This window comes from Odontesthes bonariensis, chromosome 7 (genome assembly GCF_027942865.1).
Source record: "Odontesthes bonariensis isolate fOdoBon6 chromosome 7, fOdoBon6.hap1, whole genome shotgun sequence".
Taxonomy (NCBI): Eukaryota; Metazoa; Chordata; class Actinopteri; order Atheriniformes; family Atherinopsidae; genus Odontesthes; species Odontesthes bonariensis.
The window spans coordinates 25173648-25191484 of record NC_134512.1 but is presented as its reverse complement, the minus strand read 5'-3'; the positions used below and the strand labels follow the sequence as shown (position 1 = coordinate 25191484).

Genomic DNA, 17837 nt, shown 5'->3' with positions numbered 1-17837 from the left:
GCATCCGTCTTGCAAAATACAATGTAAATATAATTTGATGTTGTCAATGGTTTAATTAATTTTTGAGTCATTGCCTTCTTGTTTTAGAAACAAAGGCCACATCAGTTTTGACGGAGCATTACACAAATTCCTTTTCTCTTAAATGTCATCACAGCAGAATTCATAGCATGTTAAAGTGCTGCTTGAGTTATTTTTTCATGCTCTCCCGCTGCTGACTTTCTTCGCTGCCTTGTTTTAAAAGAGAGCCCTTCATGTTAGCAAGTGCAGTTTTTCTTTTAGCTTTCATATAGAAGGCTAAATTATAAAGATCACATTGAGGCTCTGTTTTGATGGATTATTATTGTTCTCAGCTGCTTCAAAACTTTATCTAAGCTAAGCTAACCAGGCTACGAGCTGGCAATGAACAATTATTAACATTCTTGCCAAGAGTTGAATTAGATTTTGAATGAGTGCTCTCATGTCTGCTTTTGCTTAGCAAAAAGATGGGAAACAAGAAAACAGCTGCTGTCAACTACTCACATGCTTCCTATTACACAATCCTTCAAGAAATAATTCATCACTACTGCTATATTATGTCTTATTTATCTGATTTATTTATGCTGTGCACATCTAGAGTGAGAACATCTCCCAAATTTCTAAAAACATCAAACTGAACCTTGAAAATGCTAAGTAAATGGTTTACTCGATATGTCAAAGATTAGTAGCCTATATCTTTCCCATAGTTACTGATATAATTTCTTAAAAACCTTAAAAAGCTGGAGAAGCTGTAAATGAGTCTGAACCACAACACACAGCACTCAAAGCCATAAAAGCTAATGGTGCTGTCCTCTGCCTTGAGTGCAGTGCGTTTTGCTGTCCCAGGAGAGGCTGAGTCAGAGTATCCTCATATTCACTGACCTTCCACATGTGTCTCTGGGGAGACCTGAAACTCTCACCGCAGTCCTGAGGCGGAATAGGCCCTGCGGTGGCACCTGAGGACCTCAGCTCATGCATTTTACAGCTGGACTGAATAATTGAGAGAATGGATGAGTCAATGTAGACTGAGATAGCACTAGATGGTTTGGCTGTGTGCATTTCTTTTTTATCTTGCCTATCAAGAAATAAATGCCTTGAATCAAACTGAATGAGGATTTAATTTGATTCCTTACTTGTGTGATAGGTTAGATTTGCTTTGACTTTTGAGCAAGATTGGCTTTGGAACAGCCAATTCCTGCAATTTGGGTTTAGCTAAAGGAATTATGGGTTTATTTTAGGCCTATATTTTCTTGTCTCATACCTTTGTTGCTATGGTAACCTTCTACATCTCCCAAATTGCCCCTCTGTCTGGCTGATGGGGGGTGGCCCTTTTTCTTTCCCTCAACAAGGCCGTCACACTCTGCGCTTCTATTTTGTTGTCTCTTTCACTTTCTGTCTTTAATGCCTTCTATTTTTTGATGTTTTTGATGTAGAATGGAAAAAGCTGGACACCAGATGTCGGCAAATTGATCCGACCAGTCGCAGATGGAGATGCGTGAGTCAAGCCTGAGTGGTCCAGGCCTCCAAGTGTCACGTTTCTCTCAGCCCTCCTGATGTGTGGTTTTCAACAAAATACATTTGTACCCAAGAGTCCTCCTTGTTTTCTTGACACGTACTTACCTTTATTAAAGTCTCAAATGCAGACTGTGACACAGAACACATACGCCCTTATCAGGAAAATGCTCTGCTGCAAAGTCTGTTTCAAAAAGAGGAAGTGCTACCTCCTCCTCTGCCACATCCTCTCATTTCAGCTTATCTTCCTATTTGACCCTGAGATACTCTTTTTCTTTACAACAACGGTTTTAACAGAGTGCAGTTAGACCTGTTGCACTACAAGATCTCAGAACAGTTACAGCCCTCAACTTCTTTACGCTTTTTTGCCAGTTCAGTTGACATCAGTAAGGGAAGTCGGTTCAGCAGTGATCTCCCGATTCTGTTGCGGTTGCTCTCACTTTGCTAAAGGTAAGCCCTTTCAAAAACACTTTTTGTATATGACCTTGTTTGAAAGTTACTGTAAACATCAGGAAAGGGAAGCCACATCCACATAAAACATACAGAAAACTTGCTCGTCGAGGCTGTTCTTCTCTCCAGATCCAGGAAACAACGGTTTGACAAGTTCCAGGTCACGTCAGTTTTGTCAGAAAGTAGGATTTTATGTTTGCTGTGTTTAGTATCAAACCACGATGTTCAAATTGTTCAGAGGGAGAGGTACAGCCCTGCAACTTTGCATGAAACTACAGCCCTTGATCTGCTGCGTGTGCCGCTGCAAAACTAAAAGAGGAAGGGAGGAAACTAGACATCTTCCTTTCTCAAAGTGAGTTTTTTGACTAGATCAGTAGTTTATGTGTAGCTTCCTGTGTTTTTGAGGCTTCTCATACCCTTTGTCAGAAAGATCCCTTTCAAAAACCTTGTGCTAGAAGTGCATTGTGCTTGAGCTGGGAACACAACTGTTTTTCTTTGGACTTGAAAAGCAGAATCTGGAGGAATACTTTTCCTCTCAACAGTAAGCTGCCTGTCAGTACAATCAGCATCTTCTACTGCTGGACTGCAAGTCAATCCCCATCGGCAGCAGAAAGTAGAGCAATGTGGTCAAGGACACTTTCTAAGCTGATGCTGAGTGAGGGACTTTCTGCCGAACACTTGATGTAGTGCATTTCTTCATTCTGCTGCAGGTTGTGCATAAGTACTTCCTCTGAAGGTAGTTCAGCACAGTTGACTCTTCTGCAGGTTTTGCCAACTGACCAGCAGAGGTGAAAATATCACTCTGAGAAGGAGAGATGGAGGCTGACATCTTTGACTATCACAAAGAGGAAGACTCCCTGGATGTCGAGTCTTTTCAGGGTATGTGTGCATTTGATAAAGTGCTAGATAGTTATATCACAGTTTCAGTTACCCACCTGCTTGCTTGTTGAGATTAATCTCAACACAGTGAACCATTTTGCCCCCCATGTACCTGTGAGAAATGTCAATATCGCATCACATCACAGGTCTGTTTAAAGAATATTTAGCCCACCTCATCAAAATACTGGGTTGAATAAAGAATTATAAACATCTCTCCGTTTTGTTCACTTTTGACTTAAACTCAGAAAACACTGTGGTGCAGATTCCTCATCTATGATATAGCTGAGTAGGAAAATGAAAGACAACCCAAACAAATAAGAAATTCATATTCAATTTAAAAACATACACTAAAAATAAATGATTTTTTAAAAAAAGTATAGCACTAAATGAGTTTAAGTCTATGTTGTTTATTCATTTCATCCTATGAGATAATGAAAGGGAAGATCTTTTTCATCAGCTTTGTTACATGTGGATATACTACTGACTTCACTTAAACTCATCATAATGACAAGAAAACAACTAACTAACCACTAATATTAGCACAAACATACACTAATTTGATTATACTGCTGATTTTACATGGGCTGGGCATAATAACACAGCGAGATTTACACTTTTTACTTTCAGTTTTTAGCACAAACATGGTAGCAAACATATTACCAGTGTAGCCTTTTTCATATGTGGATTCCGTATTATTGGCACAAAGAAGATGTCCATACCAAAGAGAGGCAGCTAAGTGGTTTATTATGTGCATTGTGGAATCAGCTGAGCTAAGTTGTAGCAAACGTAAGCTGCAATCAAATGTTAGCAATGTAATCTTTTACTTACCAGTCAAGAAGAAAGGTTTTGTTTCAGATTTCAGTCCTTTAGAACCCAAAAGCTGTCTCTGGCAAAGTAACCCCTCACCAGAAGGGTGTGTGTGTGCAGGGTTGAGCACTTGGACACTCTCCGCCCCTCCAAAAGGACTGTTCTCAGACAGATGTTAAAACAGGGGTCAGAGAAGGGCCTCTGTGCTTAAGCCAACATATATTTTGACCAAAACCTGTCTCATACACCTCAATAAGACCTCAGAAAAATTGTGTCAAATTGTTAAAAGGGGGCATGATATGTGCATGATATAAATCAAATGATGTCGATCTCGACAAGGACCGTTGCAACCAACCAAAGAATTTGTGACATTAACATCTAATCAAAAATCGGGCCTCCGGATATTTATACGTATCTCTTTTGTGCGCCAGGAATATTCATGCAGCAAAGTCTGTAAGACTGAAAGTCTGGTTGTACTTCACAGTGAGATTTTACTGTGAAATTAAGCTGACAGAGGCCCAATCAGCATTTGGGTATATAGACTGGTTCATGCAAAACGACTTTTGATTTATTTAAACTTTTGTAATGACATCTGTAAACATGGTTGAAATTATAGTGTAGAATCCACTAAGCAGTTCATGTTATATGTGAGCAGACTTTTTTCTTTTTTTTTTCAGAATTTCTGATGTTTCTTTTCTACAAAGTGCATCTTTAGTCTGCTATATCCCCACCAGCTCTTTCTGTATGCAATCAAATGGCCTGGCATACACTGTAAGGTATTCTTTTCCAGGCTATGCAACCACTGAGTGCATCTGGAAACGGCTCAATTGAGAGCTGAAGTTTGTCAAAAAATTCAGGTGATAAGTGTCAGTGGGTTTGTCGTCATGGGTGTCACAGTTAATGCTCTATTTTTAGCCATAATCTATGAAATAATTGATAAGAGCAGCTTTTATCTGTATTACTGAGCCGAGCCAAGAAATAATGAATACAATTACAAAACATTATGCTGAGAAAATGTTTTGTGTAATGGATTAATAAATCATGCAGCTTTTAAATCGACTGCGAAAGTTTAGGTTGTTTTAAAAGGTGGATAAATGGATGTGCTGGCTTGAAATCGATGATGGGTGTGAATTTGAAAAGTATTAAGTGCAATATAAAGTGTACAGTATGTACATTCAATGAAATAATCAACACCGGGCTATTGCCAAGATAGATGCATTGTAAGAATTAAATTAAGATTTCAAAGTATTGGACATTATAAAAGAGCTGCTTCTACAAATAATGCAAAAGTAGGTTATGTAAGAAATACTGCCATGTTTGTTTTCATTTTCTATCAGGAGAGAGGAGGAAACTCATTCAGCCAACATCTTTAAAAGACCCCACACTTGAAAAGCTGAAAGAGGTAAGAAATAAATTTCACTCAGTTGTGTTCATTCCTTTCTTCTCCTCTATTCAATGTTTATGACGTGTTTGCTACATACAGTAGAATGTGTATTATTTAAAAAAGTATCTATTTATTTGTGAATCTGCAATGTGAAATATATCACGGGGTGGAGGATTCAGTGAATCAAAATAATTATTTGAGTTAATGGGAGAAGGATCAGAGTGTCACAGTAAGGAGTCTGCTCCATCTAATTTTAAAACAATGTGTTACAGATAAAGATGGGACATCAACTCTTTCATGGAAGTTGAACAATAAATAAACTTTGTTTCTTGTCTACATAGATTCAAGAAGCAAACTTGAAATACCTGTAATTTGTTTTGTAGTACTTTGCATCTGTAACCATTTCTGTTTAATTCACATTCCCTGTTAATTGATAAAGGGAATTTCAACTGGGAATTTTTCATCTGCTGCATTTTCCGAAGAAAAAAAAAGTGTTTGTGGTCTCTAACTGTGTGATTAAATGTGTCTTGGGAGGTATTGGTTGACTGGATCAATAGGACTTTAAAACAAGAGCACATAGTGGTTCAGAGTCTGGAGGAGGATCTGTACGATGGACTGGTACTTCATCACCTGCTGTGTAAGATAATGCACATTTGATATTACATTAATCACATTGTGCTTCCATTTAAGCATAATTCATGAAGATTTAAGAAAACAAAAATAAATGTGCTGCTTTTAAATTCAACTCTAATCTTACAAATAATCATTTCCTGGTTGCTGCAGCCAGGCTGGCCGGTGTGATATTGGCTGTGGAGGAGATAACGCTGACTAGCTCTGCTCAGATCCACAAGCTGGAATTGATCCTGGGGGAGCTGGACAAGAAGCTGGGTCTGCAGGACAGCAGTCTGATCAAATGGAACGTCAAACGTGAGTCATGTGTCTGACTGGGCTTCAACAACAAAGCAACAAGTGAACAAATGTTCCCTCTGGCACCAACTTCATATTACAGCAGGCTTTGGTGCTAGCTCAAGGATGCCATCTAAGCTTACACCAACTGTGAGGGATTTTAGTGGAGATAAAATGTGCTTACACTTTGGGGCTCCGTTGGAATATTTACCGGTCACTGTCAATATAATGTTTGATGGTGCTGAGCAACTGAAACAAACGAAAAAAGACCATTATAATAACTATAAATTTAAATTCTACTGATAACCTGAGTGCTGAATTCTGAGATCAAAATTCTTCTCTCAGTTATCATGTCACCATAGGCCAAAACAACAGAGGCTGGATTCAAACTTTGCACATTTTTTGATCTTCCTTTTTTTTTCTTTGTTTTTCAAATTGCACTATTGAAATGCCCTTCTACCAGTTTCAAATTTGGAGTTGGAGATGTGCTCATTGTTGTTTTCTTGTGCCTAAAAGAAAGTGTCAAAAGCTGCAAAAAATGTCTTGTTTTGTAAATGCATTATTTGGGAATGATCAGAAATTGCACCAACCTCTGTGATAAAAACAGATTTAACTGATTGTTTGTTCAGGAGTATCAGGAGCTGACAAGTAGCTAGCTGCATAAGAGATGGATTTAAACTCTTATTTGATGGTTATATTTCTACTGTCAAACTGAATTGATTTTTACTTTGTGGGAGTTGAATTTGCTGTCCTGTCTATATTCCAATGACTTGCTCATTGGGTTAATTAGTTATCCTAATTTTACCTGTGGATATGAGTGTGAGCATGCATGTGGGTGTCTGTTTTTGTGTTTGTCCTGTGATTTACTGGTCACCTGTCCAGAGTGCTGATAGCTACCCCTGCAGCCCTGAACAAGATGAAAGCGAGTATAGATACAGGATAGATGGATGAACTAAATTCAACTGAGTTAGATTCATTTGCACTTTGACTGAGCTTTCTGTTACCTCCCATAAAGCTTTAATTTATGCTAGTGTCTTCATATTCTGTCACAAAAAACACTGTAAACCTACAAACACAAACATAACATTAACAATGATGGCTTCATGAGATTTTATTTAAAATGATACGCTACATTGATAATATTGCAGTTCTGTTTGAATTTGCTACGTGTCCAAGATCTTTATGCTTTGCTGTTGTTTCCATACAAAATGGTGGTGAGTTCTGTCACGTCACTGTAAGCTGATATTTTTTTTGTGTGTGTTTTGTTCTCTGTTGTTTTCCCGTCAGTCATCCACAACAAAGACCTTCTGGCCACTATTCATCTGCTGGTTGCCATGGTGAAATCTTTCCAGCCCGAATTGGATCTGCCACCAAATGTGAAGGTTGAAGTTGTAATTGTTGAAGTGAGTCGCTGCTCAAGCTGTAGCACCTTCTCCGCTCCAGATCTGCCAGAAACACATCCTGAGGAATTGCTGCACAGTTGTGGCTAACTTCAATTTTCATGCAGGTCAGCAGTAGTGGAATCAAATCAGATGTGCAGATAGAAGTCCTAACAGAAGACAGGTGAGTAGATTACCGTCCTGTGTGATTCTGTGAATGTGAGAAAATTTATCTCACATTCCTTATCTTTTTTCAAGCAGGGAAACAGCCTCAGACTCCTCCAGCAATCCTGAAAGTGAGTGAGAGTGGTCAGAGGTTGAGCTGATGTGACATTTGAATGTCATCCAAACACCATTAAAGCTTACTAACACATTTTTCTGGCTGTCTCGTCACCTAGGGGAAGATCCCATCGAGCAACTGCTGAACCTGGAGGCTCATAAGGTCAACACAGTGAAGAAGGTATAACAAGGACAGCAGGAGATGTGCTGAGATTGTTTAAGGTGTTGACGCGCTCATCTCCAGTGAGGGTGGATTTATAGAGAAAATGCAGAAAAAAAACTTATACTTTATGCTTGTTTCTCCCTGAATTCATAATACAGTGCCAAACAGAAGCAAATGCATCTCAGACCAATATCACATAAGTGTCAATCAATTAAAATGATTTCACCTCTCAATAGTTGCATCACTTTTCAGTTGGACAATAGGGTACTTGCTCTTTAAAATAAATAGATAAATAAATTTACTATGAAAAAAATGCAGGCCCAATAAAAGTGAGGACAAATTTCATTACAAATCCTTAATTTGTTTAATTCCTGATATGTTTTCCTGATATGTTTTTGAACGAACAAACGTGGATACAGTGTTGCCCAAATCCCAAGAGAAATTCATTTGAGGAAATATTTTTCCAACTGCTCTTTATTGCTTTCCTAAAATAAGAAAAAATAAAAAATTCTATATGGTTTTCTTTAAATGACCACAAAGGAGTTTCAATCGATTCATGTCGCACAACACACTTTGCTAGGTCATACTGTAGTTTTCCCTTTCTTTGTGAGCAGCTCTTATGTCATTTTTGGCTGTGTGCTTTGAGCTGTCATCTTGCCGGAATATTCCTCGCCTGCCAAAATTCTGGAGACTGGGAACCCTTTTGTCAGCCAGAATTTTGGTATATCTTCAAGCATTCACACTTCAATGTGTAAATATCATCTCCCTAACAGCCTTTGCATTCTTGCAGCCCCATGTCACTATATTCCCTGCTTCAGTGTCGGGACCATGATCTTACTGTAGTGGTCCTGGACAGGTTTATATCAAACATGCTAAACTCCATTTGAACTGAACAAATCACTTTAGTTTTTGTCTCTGTCTGATTTTTCCATTTTTTTTCTTCGGGGAGACATGGTACAGACATGTACGACACAGCCCATGGGTCCAAAACTGAAAAAGTTCTAGTGTTCACAGCCATTTTAAGAACTCCACCATGTTTGTACATATAAGCTGATTGGAAGTGCAGGTGGACTTAATGCATCACAGGTTTTCTACATAAGCAATTATTATATTTTTTATTAGACAATGTCTTTTAAGATCTGAAATGAACATAAATCTCCATTGGTAATTTCTCCCTTAATTCACTTTTGTTGCATTCAATTTCTGCTTTACTTTCTAAGACACAATGTATATATTTCCATTATTCTATAAGAGGAGACATTCTCCTTGTCATCTTAGAGATAATGCAAATCATGCTAGGGAACAGCAATAAAATTCTGAAACATTTACACAAGTAAACTCACGGACCAGATGAATGTGGAGTTGGGTGCTGTAAGTGGTACATATTGATCAAATGTGCAAGAAAAAGCTATTTTGTTGTTTCGTGGATGATAACTCCCCGCGCAGTTGAATCTCATAATGATTTTCCAAAAACAACACCAACACCTGAGCTGCAAACTGTTGCTTTCATCTGATTGACAGTCTAAAACCTGGGGATTTATACAGGAGGAGCTACTGAAAAAAATAGCTGCCACAAGACTTGGTGCACAAATTTGTGCCCCTCTCAGATCTCAGAACCCCCCCCAGTAACCACTTGGTTGACCCTCTGGCTCTTTACCTGGTTGTCAGTTAATTTTCAGTTGTTTGAATAATCTATCATTTGATCAGTGCAGATTGTAAAGAGGTCACATGGAGTGCAGAATCAAAAAGCTTCTATTCATAGGATAATCCCTCACTGGGGCTGTGGCAAACTAAAATCTCAAACTTTCTAACCTCGGAATTATTCCGTTTTCAGGCCATCTTGCATTTTGTCAACCAGAATATGGTGACTATGGGTCTACATGTGGCTGATATGGACAAACAGGTATAAACAATTTTTTCTTTGTTACTGGCTGCCATGTTAAAAAAGAAAAAAACTTAGATGATTACCTCTGCTAAGATTTTAAGTGACTTCCAGAGACATGTTACAGTTTTCTGTGTGTTTCCTGTCCAGTTTGCTGATGGAGTGATTTTGCTGCTGCTGATTGGTCAGTTAGAGGGCTTCTTCATCCCGCTCTTTGACTTTAAACTGACTCCTGTCAATGAGTCTGAGATGGTATAGTATGGCTCACTGATGACGTGGGTTTACATTTTCATGTACATAAATTGAATATACATAAATATAAATATATCTATGTCTATATAGATTAATATATATTTCTAGTAACAGAATTTTCCCATTTTGTTTGGAAGTAAAAAGTAATTTAATTTCAAGTTAAGTTTTTTAGATAATTTACAGACAGCTCTATTCTCATTCACATTTACTGTGGTCCCACTTTTTCCTTTCTAATTCCTAATCAAACCCCACAAAAGCTCAAATCAGTGCTTATTACAATGTATGATGGGGTGAATTTAATATTTAATACAATTACCATCATAAAAGTAGATGCGTAATTAATAAGGCTTCATGACTCACTTACACTGATATCTTTGATCTTATTTTACTCGAGGCAGTAAGATGAGCCTCTGAAAAAAGCCTCTTTTATCACTGATATGATGAGTTCATCAATAATTTACACAGTAAAGACAGTGTGACACTTGATATCTTTTTTGCCTAAAAATACACGATAGCTTGATGTGAATAATAGAAATAATGCAGGAAGTCCAGTTAGTTTTCCAGTTACTGACCATTTATTTACATAGTAAGTATAAGTATATGACACAGTTGTAGCCTAATGGAAAAACAACACATGAAACACACATGGTGAAAATTGTGAAATTGGCAGAATATGCAGATAAACTTACGGAATAAATGTGCAGTAGTGATTAGACTGACATTTGTCACATTTTGATTCCTCATGTTGTTGAACAAAGCTGAAAACAATATCTAAATTGTTAGAATAATTCGGTCTGTAGTCTTAACCTGGTTACAACTAAATTTGACATAGATTGAACTTACTTGGATAAAAGTGTGCTGTGCGGTTTTTGTGTAATTCTCTTTGTACTTTAGCTTCATAATGTGACCTTGGCGTTGGATCTTCTGAACGATACAGGTCTGACCCTGCCCAATATTGATCCACAAGGTGAGCAAATCCACTCAGTTTTCTCAAGATACACTCTGACTTGTTTTTACAGCAGATGAACCTAAAATGCCGGGCACATAGGATTGAAAAAACAAACATACAACAGGCCTGCCCATAAAATGATCATAACTAAACAATCACTCAAGCTTCAAGACAGCCGTGTCAAACTAATTAGAAACATATATTATATCAAGAGCATTTATCTGAATGACAAGGAAATGCCAACATCTGTTTGTATGTTAGGAGAGAGGGGGTTGGTGAGGTAGTAAGTAAATCTTTATTGCACGGTGGAGAGTGTTTGACAGTTGTTTGGAGGGAAAGATGGAATTGCTTGTGGAATATGAATGAGTGCAATTCGTGTCTCGATAAGTATCACTGCAGATGATTCTCTCAGTCCGAGACCATCATCATTCATTTAGAGAGGAGCAGTGGGGACACAGTCTCAAGGGGACGGTGCCTCTCTGGTGTTCCACTGATAGACACAGGGATTTAACCTTACGCCTTGTGGCAACATCTACTGTATGAGCGCTTGTCTGGAGGATGAGATGTAATCAGTATTCATGAGAACTGCTTCCGCATATTACTAGGTTATCATGTACATGCCAAAAATACTCTGATTGCATCGGTGTATTGCAAAACTCATTAGTGTGTCTGTCACATCCAACTTGGAACTGCCAGTTACCAGATTTCAAACCATAAAATGGCGTTTTAGAATTTGATTTGTTGTATAAAGTTATATATTGGAGCATTCGTTTTGAAATGAAAAGCTTTCCCATATAAGCAGATTTCTTATTTTGCATTATATGTACAGTTGTAAAGTTTTTGGAAATTGTGCTTGTCCCCAGCTTTGACAAGGTTACAAAAGGAACTCTTCATGCATTAAATCAAGAGATATAGATTTAAATGATTACAAAAGGGCTTTCTAAAATATATAATATTTAAATACCTTGCTCACTTAAACACATGCCATGTTGAATTAGGGGCAGCAAACACCCATATAAAAAAGGGCAAGAAAACACTCCACTTTTTAATTTGGGAATCAGGAGGTTCATTATCATAGCAACAGTTCTGTTTGGTGGGACGGTTGTATTGTATCTACAGTAATAACCCGTATAAAGAGCCCCTAACCTTATCTAGGTTTCGAGTGCCTCTCATTCACCCTTTTACCGAAACTCTCAAACCATACTTCTTATTAAGTATTTACTCTCCACATGTGCAACACTTTTTGGCTCTACAGTCACACACTCAAGGGCATATTGTGGCAATGTGGGGTTCAGTGTCTTGACCAGGTACATTTTGACACGTGGAAGAGCTGGGGGATCGAACCACCTATTGTGAATCTTTTTTTAAAAAGTTTGTGAATTCTACTCTGCAGAATGTGAAGCCAGGGTGTTGACTGCCTCGGCCACATTTAAGTTCAGCCGTGTCTAGAATAATCTATTCCTGTTAGTGCCCTTGCACAGCTTGTACTTTTTAACAGTTGAGTGTCATCTCAAATCAAACATGACACATTGCATTTTCAGGACAACATATGACTGGAATTGTTAAAGTAGTTGCTGCATTTAGCGAATGACCATACGTCTAATTTCATGGAAAAGACAACAATTTCCCAAGTACAGTCACCAAAGAACATTTTTTGCTGTGTCAGCCAGTTAGTTAGCATTAGCATTGCTTTCTGCACTGATGACATATCTTCCTCCTTTTGTCTGAGAATTGTTTAATGCTTCTTCCACTTCTCTGCTCCCATGATGAGACATTAACTATTGAGTGCAAGAAACATTACAGAGTTTCACACTCAACTCTTTGACTGCTATGAGTACAACCCCTGTGTATTTATAGAGCACTGCATGTATTCTGGTTTAAGTCATAAGAGGTTTGCAACAGCACTTATTTACTTCTACTTGTCCTCTAGCATGTTGACACAGTACTTTTATCTGGGGTGGTCTTTAATTTCACTTTTGCCTTTTACAAGCAGGTATGCAAACACATACATATGATTTTAGTCAAGATTTAGTTTCAGCTCAGTATATGTTTACATTTCTGGGTAACTTAACTTAACTAGATGAGTTAAGGTGTCATACTACTATTCTTATATGTAGTTTATCTCCATTACAAGATTTTTTCTGAAAAAGTGTTGTTTATATGACCGTTTAAACCATTTAAGTAGCAACACCTGAACTTGTAAATTATTACGATACTCCCGAAATGATTTATATTGAGCCTGGGCTTTGAATCATAAACGAGCCCTATGTTTGGGTGTTTGCCTCTTGTCATGTAGAGTACATCACTGCACAAGTAGAAGAATAAAACAGAGTGAGTGACTGAGTCAGTTACTGTCTTGTCTAAGCGTGTCAATAGCAAACGGATCAACTTTTCTTCACTGCAGATCTATTATTGACAAGTTGAGCTTCTTGCTGAGCTTCAGTTTCTCTCTGGCAATCACTAAAAATTTCCCACTATACTGCCCACCAGCCATATACAGCAACTTGTAGTTGTAAAATAAATCCTCATCACGACTAACTGTTAATGTAAGGAACAGCACAATTAATCTAAGCCAGGGGTAAGTGGCTAATCCAATTCATTTTTAGTGTCTTTTTAATTAATGGCGTAATCGCTGCGGTGGACAGTAGAATCCCAGCACTCAGGGCCTAAAATTGGAGCGTGCTGTGTGCATTAATTAGGTTAGTTTGTGGTGGAGTCGATCTTTATGTCACATTCATTCACTTAGTGCATCTCACAATGTCAAGCAATTTCTTTGGGATCTCATCTCACTGACGACGTATTGATTAGGTTTCCATCTAATGTTTTTTTTTTGTTTGTTTGTTTTGTCCTGCTGATCTATGACCTGTTAGAATGGATGTGAGAGTATCAATTAGCTAATGTTGAAAAAAGCATCATCATATTCTCACTACCTTGGCTTAGGGATACTGATTGCATTATCTCTCCTGTGGATGTTGTGACAGATATTGTCTCACAGGACACTGCAGCCACCTTAAAGGTCCTGTACGCCCTGTTCAAGAAGCACAAAGGGAAATGAGAAAGAACATCATGTGAAGAAGAACTTAGCAACTGGAAATACATGCAAGGCTCGGTGGAGCCACTTACTACAGGGTAGTGTTGAGTGTTTTTCAATTTTCTAATGGAAATTTGACTGTAATTGCAACTGATTAAAGGGATACTCTGGTTTCATACAGAAAATGTTCTTATTTTTGGCCATTTCTCTTATAAACTCAGTGGAATATTTGCTGGTGAATATTTAGCTACTGTAAGATGGAAGTACATAAAATGCAAATAGAGTATACTGTAATTGCAAGAGAAATTTATTTTATGTTTTTAAGCTTAAGTCACCCTGTAGAAGAGGTTTTCATATGAACACCCCCAAAGTTCGAATTGAAAAGGGAATCTTTAACATAGATATGCCATATGTAAACATGATATCTTACTGTCATTAAGTAAGCAGTACCAAATACTGCACAGTTCAAGGTTGGGTTAATGGAGGTAGCTGCAGCAGCAAATGGCATAAGTGTATCAGAATACTGATAGTGAGAGCCATTAAGCTATGGCTCTGTGCATGCTGACTGAGCCACAGGATAGGAAAGCATGACTGAAGCAGCTGATGCAAGTCAGTTAATGTAAAAAGAAAAAACAAAAAACAAAAAAACAAAAAACAAAGTAAAATTATTATGTAAGGTCTCTATTGTAAATATGCAAGAAAGTTATGACAGTATGCCAAATCCAATTTAGTACTTGATATAATGTGGCTCAAGCTTGTTTGCAACCTGTTTGAAAATCTAATTTATTTTATCTTGTTTTTTTCTATTTGGTTGTTGTTTTACTATTTTCCATCTGACGTGTATTGTTTACAGAAGTTAACAATTACTTTGATTGTTGCAATTTTATTGTATATGATAGATGATCAATAGTACATGCTCATCATATCTAATGAAAGTATGTTGACGCTATGATTGGCTTGCATTGTTTTTGGCAGCAAAAAGACTCGCAGCATAAATAATATCTTGACTTTTCTTTATTGTTGGGCATGGGTGTAGCTCAGTAAAGTGCTGCTCTCTGGCACATTCATTTCGAGCTGTTTTTAAAGATATTCCTTCTCTCATTGAATTTCCCATTTTGTCTGACAACAGGGCACTTTTCACTCTTGTCATACCACTCCCCGTGTCTTTGTAACTTCTTAATAAAGAATGTGTCTGAATGTCTCTGCTTCCTCATGTGCTCTGTGAATTATATTTGACTCTTTTTTTCATTAAATTGTTTCAACTCAGTGTCACACAGTTATGGAGAAGGTGCAACATGCAGTGAAAGACACGATAGATGCACTTCTAACAAAGAACATTATAAAAGTTAAGAAGCACCCTTTATTATCCCCTTTTTTCCACCATTAGAGATTTTTCATTTAGTTACCTCATGTTGAAGCTGGTTATATTTAGCAGTTCCTTAGTTTCATAACAGAAACGGTGGTGTGCTGCCTGTCTACTGCCTTTCTGGCTAGTCTTGAAGGCTTAGTTTGTGTAATACATAATTACAGAGGATGCGTGGTTAAAGCATGAGATTTTGGTGACCCTAAACAACAAAAAGTACTTTCCTCTTACTTATTCACTCCAGTTTCTCTGCAAAAGCTTTGGTTGATATCCAGGAAGCCAATGTATTTGCTTCAACCAAACGGATGGAAAATACTCCAAATTCACAGTTTATGCCTCCTGACAATCCAAAAAAGTTTGGTGTGAAATTTACTTGGCAGCCAGCTGGAGACATGGCTGCTGTATCGTGAGGGACACCGGAGACAGGAGTGTCATATCAGAGTTGGTTCCATTCATCATTTCATGGCCATTTTAGTGGACACTTCATCAAATTATGTAATCTAAATTACTCATCTCCTCTTTTTAAGATTTACAGCCCTTAAACCCTAAACTCTTCCCAAGTGACTGTAGCCTATACATGCTGATTTAAAATGCAATTGCGCATCAAACCACTTTAAGGCAAAAACCCATAAAGTGCTGTGGGAGAGCAGAGCCTTGACACTGCTCGAGTTACACATTGTGCCTTGAGTAAAAAGGAATATATATGTCGTCAAAGCAATGATAAAACAAGTGCATAGGAGCGAAAAACCCACTGGCTGCTACTTTTGTAACTCTGCTCTCCCACGGTGCTCATTCAAAAATGAAGGGAGAACAATTGCAGTTAAGGTGTTTTTTGTGCTTTTTGTGACAGTACATTATGACAAATAACTGTGTGTATTTTTGTGACACCCAACGATGTGAGTAAATGTGGGGAATGATTAATGTCTTTTAGCTACAACAGAGGTCACAAACTTAACTTGACTTTAGTTTAAGCTTCCCTGCTTCCTACACACTTATTTGTTTCCTAAATTGTCTTTGTTTTTTAAATTGTCTTTTTCCCATTTGGCTAGGTACCTAACTTATTGCACTTACTGTAGCACTAGTTATGCTCTTAGCTGTTTGGTTCTGGAAGGAAATGCACTTACGATTTCTTGTGACCTGAAGTTCTTATGCCTACCGATGTTGAACACACTTATTGTAAGTCGCTTTGGATAAAAGCGTCTGCAAAATGACCGCAATGTAATGTAAGGTTTCTAATTCATTGGAATAAACAAGGATGACCTGTGGGGATCACACCTTTCCTCCAGACTAACTCCTTCCTTTCGGATTACATGACAAATTAACCTGCACCAGATTAACTCACCTGTGACTGAATACTTTCTCTCTGCATATGAGCTCCATTCTCACATCTCCCAGTGTCGGATTATCTTAGCCATGCTATCTTTTCAGTTGTTCCTCTTAGAACTTCTCTCTTGTGTTTTGACTGTGTCTCTTAAATGGTTTCCATCTTCTGTCTGCTGAACCCCCTGTCTGACCTAGATGCTACAGTTAGTACTTGCTACTTCCTGTTTACCAAGCCTTTTGGACTGCCCTTTGAATTCTGTACCTTTGTTTGGACTGATAACCTACTGATCACCTTCTGTTACCCAGCCTGCCTGTTGCGAGGTGCGTTAGAGTCCCCTGTTCCCGTACAAATCTTGGTACACCGGTTAAAGACTAATGCGAAGTCAGGCTATTTCAGTTTCTCCACTTATGAGTTTTGCATTAGTCTTAAAGGATAACATGGATTCAGTGTGCACAGCAACACTCAAGAATCATTAAGGAGGTTATGATTATGTTTGAAATGCAATCATTGTAGAGCTGGAGGCAGGAGAGGAGGTGTGTATGAAAACGACAGGGGGGAAATGAGTGTTTAGTAGTTTCAGTAAATACAAAAACCCTTGTTGTAGTGTATCTCTATCTACAACATATGCTGCATTTGCAACACAAAAGCGGTGATTTATGTTCAGAATTTAATGAATACATAATATGAGCTTAAACAAATTGTTTTGTCTGAGTTCTAGACTGATATTTTTCACATTCATACCATTTTTACATGATTCTTACAGAATTATATGGCACTTGCCCCATTCAAAAACTTTGTTTTGATAGTTTTTTTGATGGTCTTTTAATTTTACAAAAGAGAAATATGAAACATGTCGCTGCACTCTACCTATTCCCCAACTGTGAGCTTATTATCTGTTCTCTTTCTTTGTTGCTATAGCCAAAACACATATTATTGAAAGTGATTCCAGCTGCATTTTGTTTTCTCTCATTTTTATGCTGGAAAGCTTTTAATGCTTGTCCTCTGAATTTGACTCCTTCTCTATATTATTAATGACCCCGGTCTGTAGCAGCTGACACAATACAGAGGGAGAGTATTTTCAAGCTGGTAGTTATTGATGGACAGATGAGATCATCTAAAATCTTCACAGAGAGGAACAAGGAGTGAAAGTCAGTCCTTGTTTTCTTAATGTGACTCAGTTCACAGTTTCATAACTGCATATTAAATCATTTGCACAGGCTGACTACACTTTGCAAGAACATTTTCTGCAGTCTACACAGCAG

At 37.8% G+C, this 17837-nt stretch overlaps 1 protein-coding gene across 2 annotated transcripts; it reads left to right on the top strand.

Annotated features, from left to right (window-relative positions):
• Positions 1-1645: 1645 nt before the first annotated feature.
• parvg (parvin, gamma) lies at positions 1646-15085 on the top strand. 2 transcript variants are annotated; one of them, XM_075470280.1, is made up of 13 exons: positions 1646-1977; positions 2743-2856; positions 5001-5065; positions 5582-5684; positions 5831-5974; positions 7241-7356; positions 7461-7516; positions 7591-7628; positions 7731-7792; positions 9609-9677; positions 9807-9908; positions 10803-10875; positions 13839-15085. In XM_075470280.1, exons 2-13 carry the CDS (start codon positions 2793-2795, stop codon positions 13910-13912), a joined length of 966 nt encoding a protein of 321 aa, XP_075326395.1. In that variant the 5' UTR covers positions 1646-1977; positions 2743-2792; the 3' UTR covers positions 13913-15085. The 2 variants fall into 2 exon arrangements, with proteins under 2 accessions (XP_075326395.1, XP_075326396.1); XM_075470281.1 differs by having other exon boundaries at positions 1649-1977; positions 7594-7628.
• Positions 15086-17837: the final 2752 nt, after the last annotated feature.

Excerpts from the sequence above, each read along its gene's own strand:
- parvg (XM_075470280.1), top strand. The coding sequence starts at position 2,793 with ATGGAGGCTGACATCTTTGACTATCACAAAGAGGAAGACTCCCTGGAT. Across the intron at positions 2,857-5,000 it reads GGATGTCGAGTCTTTTCAGG|GAGAGAGGAGGAAACTCATT; the intron begins GTATGTGTGCAT and ends ATTTTCTATCAG. Across the intron at positions 5,066-5,581 it reads CACTTGAAAAGCTGAAAGAG|GTATTGGTTGACTGGATCAA; the intron begins GTAAGAAATAAA and ends GTGTCTTGGGAG.